Source organism: Pistacia vera, unplaced genomic scaffold, assembly GCF_008641045.1.
Source record: "Pistacia vera cultivar Batoury unplaced genomic scaffold, PisVer_v2 Contig351, whole genome shotgun sequence".
In the NCBI taxonomy this organism is placed as follows: domain Eukaryota; kingdom Viridiplantae; phylum Streptophyta; class Magnoliopsida; order Sapindales; family Anacardiaceae; genus Pistacia; species Pistacia vera.
The window spans coordinates 1,244,301-1,254,425 of record NW_022196170.1 but is presented as its reverse complement, the minus strand read 5'-3'; the positions used below and the strand labels follow the sequence as shown (position 1 = coordinate 1,254,425).

General features: G+C 35.6%; 1 protein-coding gene and 1 pseudogene across 1 annotated transcript; both read right to left on the bottom strand.

Annotated features, from left to right (window-relative positions):
• LOC116139497 (disease resistance protein RPM1-like) lies at positions 1-2,819 on the bottom strand. The gene is made up of 2 exons (XM_031425157.1): positions 1,674-2,819; positions 1-1,461 (listed from the first exon to the last, which is right to left on the bottom strand). Exons 1-2 carry the CDS (start codon positions 2,817-2,819, stop codon positions 1-3), a joined length of 2,607 nt encoding a protein of 868 aa, XP_031281017.1.
• Positions 2,820-8,022: 5,203 nt separating this feature from the next.
• LOC116139496 lies at positions 8,023-10,125 on the bottom strand (annotated as a pseudogene).

The following is a 10,125-nucleotide window of genomic DNA, read 5'->3' as shown; positions in this document are numbered from 1 at the left end:
TTACTCGGCCTCAATTTCTTCAATAATCTTCTCCAAATCTTCTTCCGACAGAGATGACAGATATTTACTGGTGTGAAAAAAGTATTCTCCTCTAGATGTGTGTTTATAGTCAACACGTACTAGTGGAATGTGTTTAGTGACATTCTCCCAGTTCTCATTTTTTATCATGCCATAAACCTCCTTTAACATGTTTCGAAACACAAGTTTCTTTAGGTTATTAAAATGCTCAATTCCAGTTGGAATCTCCTTCAACAATGGGCATGGTCCAATCGACAGCTCTGTAAGACTAGGCATTGCGCCTTTCTCTATCACCATGCATTTCAATCCCTTGCAGTTGTAGAGATACAAGTGTTCGAGCTTTGGAAACCAACCTTCTTTGAAATGCAATTGTTCATCACAGTCACGCACAAAGAGAACCAGCACCAATAAATTAGGCAGAGCTTGAAGTATTGTCATGGAATCATTGGTAAATCCAAGCAAATCCAGTTGTAATCTGATTAGATTTTGAAGTTTAGAAATCCAAACTGGTAGAATTTCAATTAATATCCCTCCCAAATGAAATCGTTGAAGACATAAAGGAGGAGAAGCCAAGGATTTTTGTATATCAAGAGGCTCTTTTCCACTTGTAAACCCTAATACACTCAAATCTTCAAGTTTTTCCATATGTTGGACAATAGCAAACAAATCCTTCACATCTCTATTTGCGACCCTAATGCCCAACTTTCTCATCTGCCTTAGTTTATTAAGCTCTTCAAGTACCCAAGTGTTTGCAAGCACATAACGTAGCTGCCGCAACTCTGTTAAAGCCCCAAAACCTTCTTGTATTTTTGCTCTTCTTCTGTAAGGCCCTTTGTTGTCCTGGCATTCTACAATTAGACAACGCAATTTTTTCAAATTCTTGATCTCAATCGGGAGCTCACTCACAAAACTCCACTTCAAATCAAGAGTTTCTACTTTGTGAAGCATGCCTATGGACTTGGGAAGCTCTTTAACTTTTGTATTTCTCAAACTTAAGTAGTGCAAATGGAAGAGCTTTCCCGCTCCATCGGGAAGACAATCCAAAGGGGCAGTTTCAAAATCAAGTATCTTTAAAAGCTTGAAATCAGCAACAAATGTAATCATGAAAGACTCGGGCAATATGTCCACATTAAAAAGACAAATGGAGCGGATCTTTGAATTTTTTATGCTCTCTAAAACACTACTAGTGCATTTGTGTATTGAAATGCTTCGAGTTTTGCTAAAGTGACTTAAGTCTTTTTCATTAAAAAAGTGACAAAAAACACAGTCCTTCATCTTTCTACGAAGCATCTCGTACATCAGACCACGAACTCTACAACTTCTAGCTTGTCCAGAAGGCTTTCTCTCTAAAACTTGAATCAAGCTTCTATCAATAAGTTGCTTCAAGTAATTTTCTGCAACATGCTCAGATGGAAGGTGGTTGTTGTTGGACAAAGCCTTCAGCTATCCAGAGGCGAATTAATCTCCCACATTTAATTTCGTAGCCCTCTGGAAACACACCAAAGTATAAGAAACGTGACTTGAGATGGTAAGGGAGATCATCATAAGCTCCAGACAATACGTAGTTGCAATTTTTAAGATGATAATCATTGCTTAATATTGAGCCCAAACTATCACATATATTTGTCCATTCAGAAACAATCCTTTTTTTTTACTGAGAGAAGCCCACCTATTGAAACAATTGCTAGAGGCAGACCTCCACATTTTCCAATGATGTGTTTCGATAATTCCGTCAAGTCTGGAGGACAAGAGCCATTAGAGCCAAATGTCGTTTTGCAAAAAAGTTCCCATCCCTTCTCTGAAGACAAGGGTTCAAGCATGTGAACATGAACCATTGAGAATGGTATGAATTCTACAACTCTTTTATTTCGGGTCGTTAGCATTACTCTACTGTTTTGGTTGTTATTAAGTAAAGCAAGCTTTACATCCATCCAAAATTCAGTTTTCCACACGTCATCGAACACAATCATGTAACACTTGTCCTTTAAGTTTTCCCTCAACATCATGATCAAATCCTTCTCTTCCATTTTGTCTACCTCCATCAGAGTGGACCCTGTTGAACGGTAAAGTACTTGTAAAATCATTCTTACTAAATCTTTATTCAAGTATTCTTTCCCAACTGTGATCCAAGCCTGGCAATCAAAATGCTTCTTCACTGCATCATTGCTATAAATATTCATGGCAAGAGTGGTCTTGCCAAGTCCTCCTTCGCCCAAAACTGCAACTACTGAAAGGTTGGATGTTCCATTTACCAACAAACCAATCAATTGGTCTCTAGTAGATTCGATGCCCACAATTTCAGTGTCTTGGATGAAAAGAGAACCAACTCGAGAGTCGTGCAATACAATATCTCCTTGATCTATGTCACTAAATTTATAATGGTTCACTCTTCTCTGTATATCAGCAAATGATGATTTGATATCTTTAACCTTAGATGAAATTCCATGACGCACCTTAAGTTCATTCATGAAGCAACGCACTTTAAGAAGGAAACCAGTGAGACCTTTGTCATCATGTTCATGATACTTCCCCTCATTAAGCATGTACTCATCTATGACGTCTTCAATGTGATAAGCTTCTTCCCTTACTTGTTTCACCCAAGTACTTACGACACCTCCATTGCCTTCTGCTTCTTCTTTGACTGCTACCCTTGTATCTGCATCCCTAACGAAAGCTCTCATGAACTCCAATTCTCTTTTGATGCTTTCAAATTCTTTCTTTACACTGCTCAACAACTTGGTTTCTTGGACAAGCAAGGAACCCAAGGTTTCTATAGTAAAATTCACTGCACCCTCTGCCATATCTCACCTTTTTTCTTGTTACTCACTGCATTGATATCAGAAGTATCTTAAAACTACTACTTCACTAGTTTTTTTTTTAATAACTTATCTATTAATAGGGAAAGCACAAGATGATTTTACTAAATTTATTTAAATTTTTTCTATCAATATAAATATTTTTTTACATATCATCAAGGTTCGCTTAATACAATTTTAACAAAGCATATATCCCTATCTCCTAAACTAAAAACAGAACTAAAATCTAATTCAACGTAAATTAATTTCTAGCTAATCTATTTCAACAATACTTTTAATAGAATGCATTCAGTAACTAACTTGCAGTCAGTTTTGCAACAAATTCATCGTAAAATATCTTATTCAAAACTACAATGATTTTGTTATGAAATATGTAGTTGTCGAAATTCCTATTTCTTGTTGTGATAAATAAGCGTATCAGTTAATAAATTGAGTTTAAATATTTGCTTCATAAATTATAGCTACCAAAGAAGATAAGTTTAATTGATTACCTGTTACTGGATGATATTTGAATGTGATCTAAGAAATAGCACCTGCTTCTTCTTTGTTTATAGAAGCCTTTCAATTCAATGAAAATAAAAAAAAAAGTTAAAATTTAATTACATTTGCCAGAATAAAAGAAAAGATAACCAAAAAAGAACTTGCAGAAACAGCATAAAACTGGCACCTTCAGAATTTTCTGAGCCACCAAACAAAATTCAAACTATCAGCTGTTTTAACTTAGAAATATTGACTAGTTAAGAATTGTAGTTGAGACAAGAAGCCAAGTTGTATAAGCAACATCAAGCAAGAGGGTACATAAAATTAAATTATCTACATTTATTATATTACTGTTGTTAGTCCTTTTTTATTTAATATTTATTATTATTAAGTTAAGTATTCTTTAATCAACGAATTGTACGGAGTTGTAACTGTTAAAAACTATATGAGTAAACAAAATTATGAATTAACCATAAAACTAAGGACTAGACATATATGTTTATTCTCAAGTTAATTTTGAATTGTTTGAGGCTTTTCCAAAATAATTTAAAATTACACTTTGTACCCATGGTATATAAATTAAGTTTTATACTATTTTAATTGAATTGAATCAATTAAAGCAAAATCACTCTCTCATTTTCTCTCTCACTCCACGGGTCTCTCTTCCTTGACTTGTGTGGATCACATTTTGAGGTTCTTCAACTTCACTTGAAGAACTAAGATTCCTAGAAAGAAGATTCAAGTGTTGAATAGCAAAGGAGATGGAATATCCTTACCTTGAAATTTTTTGGGCTTATGTGTTATGTTTGTGTTCTACCTTACATTCATCATCTTGTTCATCCATGTTACACCATTTCTATGTCCAAACTGCATGAATCCCAACATGAACAGCACCGTTCCACTGGTCATTCATCGTTCTATTCAAAATGACACATTTTCAGGCCTGTCATTCCATATGGAACGCTCGTTCCCTATGCCCGTTCCACTTCATAAACTTTCTGGGCAAGCAAGAATGCTCGTTCCTCAAACATGAATGGTTGTTCTTCTAGGCAACTAAACAAAATGTCTGTAGATTTTTAACAACTTCCTGCAATCAACCAACCTTATCCCAACTCCATTTCATACTCAACAACTTTTTCCAAAACAATCACATCATACATCAACATTCTTTTCCCTATGCTTCCACGCACGAATTACATTACAAGGAGTACATTACTTACAAAACAACCATTTCTCATCTCAATTCATCCAAAAATAAAAATCATGCAAGACGTGAACGATATATACATGTAGCACACTCAAAGATTTCCTCTCCACAAGCAACAATCCAAATTCCAATCCATCCAACATAGACATTATCATATATAGCACACTCAAAATTTATTTCCTTACATACAAGCAATTAAGACAAAATCAATATACTTTACACTCCCAAAATACCTTTCATATTATAAACTAGTCAAGACATGATCATGCAAATGTATGTCGGTTATAAGAGAGGAGGCAACTGGAGAATTTCATGGTTCCAAATTTTCTTTTTTTTTTTTTCCTGAAGTTGTCTTCTTTTGAGCTCAATGTTGAGTGCTAGAAAATTAACGTGTTTTTGTCCAACTGTTAGTTCCTTCGATAACATTAATGGCAATGTGTTATAGTGACGTTAATGGTATTCTTCGTCAGGTAAAGGTGACAACAATGTATGTTTGATTACCATTGACTTAAAGCCTATTAGTTGCTGGCAAAAAAGACCGTTGGTGAACAACGATATTAAAGTCTGTTAGTGACGGTCCTGTAACATCTGTTACTTAATGGAGACGTTAAAACCACAAACACTATGGCATTTGCACAATCAAATGCAGTACATGAACATGAAAATTTTAAAACAATGATTATTAAAAGAGAAAACATTTCAGCTTACAAAGACATTCCAAATTCTTCAGGGGTGGAACAATCATTCTGCAAAAGTTTCATATGAGATTCAGAAGATATATTATACTACAATTGTTTCCTGGGGTATGAAGCCTTCCATTCGGAAGCAATGTTCTGAAAACCGGACCGGGTCTTGACCCGGTCAAGGGCCCAGTTTCTGACTTGACCAGTATGACCAGTTCAACCGGTCAGTCGGACCGCAGATGTCAACAATTTCAAGAGATTTGAAATCTAGTAAATTCACCCCTACAAAATCACTATTATTCCATCCAGGTTCAAAATCCAGCAAAAACACCCCTGGATCTGGGCGGGAAACCGCAAAGCAAAATAGGATTATTTGTCAACCTTCTATTGGGCAAAGTAAAAACCTTAATATACACGTTCCCATACACGATTGCTAGGGGTTGAGATTTAAGATCTTTCTCCCATCTCTCAACCTCTCTCAACTCTCTCCGCCTCAACCACTGTTTCGCCAACACCAACTTACCATTTACCACCATCAAAATTGTTGGATTCCGACAAGAAGACATCTTTTTTTTTTTTTTTTTCTAGATATTGTTGCACTCTCTCAACTCTCCCTTTCTGCACCACTGGTTCACCAACACCAACCAACTTACCATTTACCACCATCAAAATTGTCAAATTCCGACAAGACATCCTTCTTTTCTCTTCTTCCTTTTTTTTTTTTTTTTTTTTTGTCAATTTTATTTCTACATATTGCTGTATTATTGGATTAGTTTTATTATACATGACTTTTGAGATTTGATTGCTTAATTTGTTAGTTAAATAAAAAATATATATATGTGTGTATGATTTCAACTTCATTTTTTTTATTTGGAATGATAAAATATGTTAAGAAGCCTTTCGATATTTTTGTTAAGAAAGGCCACCTCTCGATCGAAGGACGGCAATGAGCGAAGGAAATGGAATGCAGATTGCATTTATTGACCCTAGAACGACTGAATTAGGCTTGAGGAATCGAAAAATCGAGCTGATTTTTTCAATTTCACTGACCCGGTTTGAGCCTTGAATCGATTGGACCGAGGGTTGATACTGTTTATCCAGTCCAATGGCGGTTTAATCCGGGTTAACTGTCTAAAGCAGGTTTATATTTGATTCTGTCCGGCAAAGACTTGGGGTCCCGGTTCGACCGGTTGAGCCATTCGGTCCAGTCCGAGTTTCAGAACATTGCTCGGAAGCTTGTTTGGTAATAATTAATGATGTTTTTGAAATTGCCCCCTCATGGTTTGGTTTTAAATCAAGCACACCCAAAGGTTTCAAAAAAGAAAAATAATAATAATAAATATATACCCCAACATTATGACAAACTGACTGACACGACCCGTCTTGACCCTCCCTATCCCACATGCTCCAGGCGTACCCATGAAACCCAGGTGAATGAGACGTGCCATGTGGAAAAAATATAAATATGTAAAACTTGTTTCCAAATGAACGTCATAAAACATTTCTTCATTTGTTCATCATGAACACCCATAAAACTTTCTTGGAAACTAGCGGAAAACATATGGTATCAGATTTTTCCATATCTTTTACAATCTAAAACATGAAATAAAGACACGATGAAGAAACATAAACTTTGCAAGGGAAAATAAAACACAACTATGACACATAGTGAAATAAACTTGTCTGGCCCAACCTTGAGTGGGATGCACTCCTCTACACAATCTTCTTCTCGACCTGGTTGGGAAGGTGGAAGAATAACATTTGAAATGAGGGGTGAGCTAGAAATACTCAGTGAGTGGGGGAAATGGGAGAAAACATCTCAGTATGCAATAAAACATTTCAATATACAATAAAACATTCATGCTTATAAAATCTTATTTCCATAAACACATTTTAAAATATAAACCATCTCTTAATCCCATGTGAAAACGCTCACCCAACTAGTACTCAGGGGTAAATTCGTCCAACCCAACAAGATCTAACATCGCGCGGGTTGAACCACTAAATCCATCTTGATAGGTAGAATCAAACACGCTCAAGCCTTTGACCCAAGGAGACCATGCATTGCTCAGGTCAGCACAATCAAATCCTGCCAGGCAGAATCATACACAGCTCGAGCCTTCAACCTACTAGGGTTGACATAATCAAAACCTGCCAGGCGGAATCATACATCGCTCGAGCCTTCTACCTACTCGGGCCAGCACAATCAAATCATGTATGTCTACTGATATTCGATTTAGTCTCGGTTCTACTCCTTGCCTCACCCACGTGTCTACTCTCTTCACTCTTCATTGCTTTTTAAATTTTTGTGCAAAATTACAATAACCCCCACACTTTACTAATATTCAATTTAGCCCCAATTCTACTCCAAGTACCCGACTTCGGTTCCAATCCCAACTTTTGAGTCTGATTCCGGTTCCTGCCCATGCAGGAACTGAAACCGGAACCAGACTCGCATAGTATCGGTTCCAAAAAATTGGAACCGAAACCTACCCTATAAAGGCCAGTTCTGATTTTGGTTCCGATTCTACTCGTTGGTTTTGAGTAGAACCGTTACCCATGCTCACCCCTTAGATGTGCCTCAAGCCAACAAAATCCTCATCTTATCATCATCATCATCATCATCATATAATCTTCATCCACTCATAGCAGCTTTATTTTTTCTCTCTCACCAAGCAATTTATGAGAAAACTTTGTAATTTTTAGTAGAAATGATTATCGATCTTAGCCCACCAATGGGTTATAGAACATCCTCATCTTATCATCATCATCATGATCATAATCTTCATCCACTCATAGCAGCTTCATTTTTTCTCTCTCACCAAGCAATTTCTGAGAAAAATTCATAATTTTTTGCAGACACGATTATCGATCTTAACCCACCAATGGGTGATAGAATCATCAACAGAACCCAGAAATATGTAGCTCTAAAAGACAATCCATATATAAGCATATTTATTATCCAAGATAAGCTAAATCTCTTTGGTTTGTGGATGGCAAGCCACATGACGCAGGGGAGCTGAGAGCATAAAGCATAAAGCATAACAAAATTTTTAATTGATAGCATAAAAATTTACAAGCTTTTGTAGTTTGGAAATGTCTAAGACAATGCTTACAAAATATATTGTTGGGGCGAAAGCAAACCCTCCAAAGAATCCAAGCAAGTAACCAAAGAAAGGAACACATATACCCACTGCCATTGTAAATGGTGAATTAACAAAGATTAAAAGAAATTACTTTATTAGTTTATATTCCTTCGAGAGAAAAGAGAATAGTTGGGCATGTACTTACCAACATATGTACTTCGGGTAACAAGGCGAAGAAAGAAAGAAGGTTTGAAATGCAACTTCTTCACCAGAAAAGCTTCAAGCATATCGAACACTGGCATTGCAAATATCTGCAATTTCCCAGAATAAGAGAATGTAATGTTAAAACTTTTCCAAAATAATTCAGATATAAAAGTAAAACTCGAAAGATGAGGAGGACTAGGGTGACTATTGAATTAGATTAACCTTGTAGCTTCCAATGACATGGATGACCAAAAAAATGTTACCTACAGCAACAAGCCAAGCGGGTTTCTCTAATGTGATGAGGATGTTGTCATCGACATTGTTTCCGAAAATGTAGTAATTAACCAACAATTGAGACTGGAAAGTAACACAAAGCTCTAACAATATATGCAACAACTACTCCTTTCCACATTGGTCTTTTTGATGGATTCTCAGGAGTTGAGGGAATTGTTGCTTGGATCTCCTGAACCACATTATGACCTGCATATGCAAAAGCTAACTCTCCCAACCCACTCAAGAAGTCAAACAAAATTCCTCTGTGGTTTTCAGGTTTGGTTTAGGGTAACTGATTTAGACAAAAAAAAAAAAAAAAAAAAAAAATGAGGAAGACAATAGAGCGGTGTGGAAGAGGAAGAGCAAACAATGTCAATAAGTGGTGGTGGAAGACGATAGCCAGCCAGCGATGGTGGTGGAAGAGGATAGATTGGTGGGAGAAATCTGATTTAGGGGAAGGAATGAGATTTCAATTTTAGCGTTTCAATTTTGGGAATTTCCTTACGGTTTCATTTCAATTTTAGGAGAACTGATTTGGAAGAGAATAGATTTATGGGAAAGATGGATTCAATCAATTTTTATTTATTTATTTTTGGGACTGCCTGACGTGGCAACCAGGTGATGTGGCATATGAGATAGCATCTGTCACATCAGCGACATGTCAGTTGGTATGAGAGGTTAGTATAGGATGTTAGTAAGGCGAGCATTATTCAAAAATTAAATCCAACAATTTGTAATTTGTCAAATAACAAATCAACAATACTATATTTATAAAGATTTCTATACAAAATGAGATGGTAAAAAATAAATAGAAAAGTGAAACAAAAAGTCAAACTCATTATATTTACTTTTTCATTCATTTTTTGTCATATCACTTTGTATGAAGTTTTTTGTAAGATTTTTTTTTATAAATGTAGCATTACTCTTTGTCAAAACTATGCATATACACCATTGGATTTAATTTGTAAAATATCATTGTAGTCAAATTTAATGAATCCAACAATTTAGTCCAATATAATGAATCCAATGATGATTATATATAATCATGACTAAATTTATATCAAGAAGTTCTTCCTAAAGACTTACTAACATGTTTATTTATCATTGGATTCATTACATTAGACTAAAATAATGCTAACCGGTTCACATTTCTACTTTTGAATTCAAGTATGACCACAAATTAGAAATAAAAATTGGTCTTCCAAAAATTTAATTAACTATTAAAATATGTTTGCCACTTAAAGGCGTTAATTAACTATTGAAAGAACTGTTCGGAAGTTAATGAAAGCGATGGAATACAAGCACAACCACCAATGGTCCACCATCAAATATCTGACTTCCGCGATAAATCACGCCAT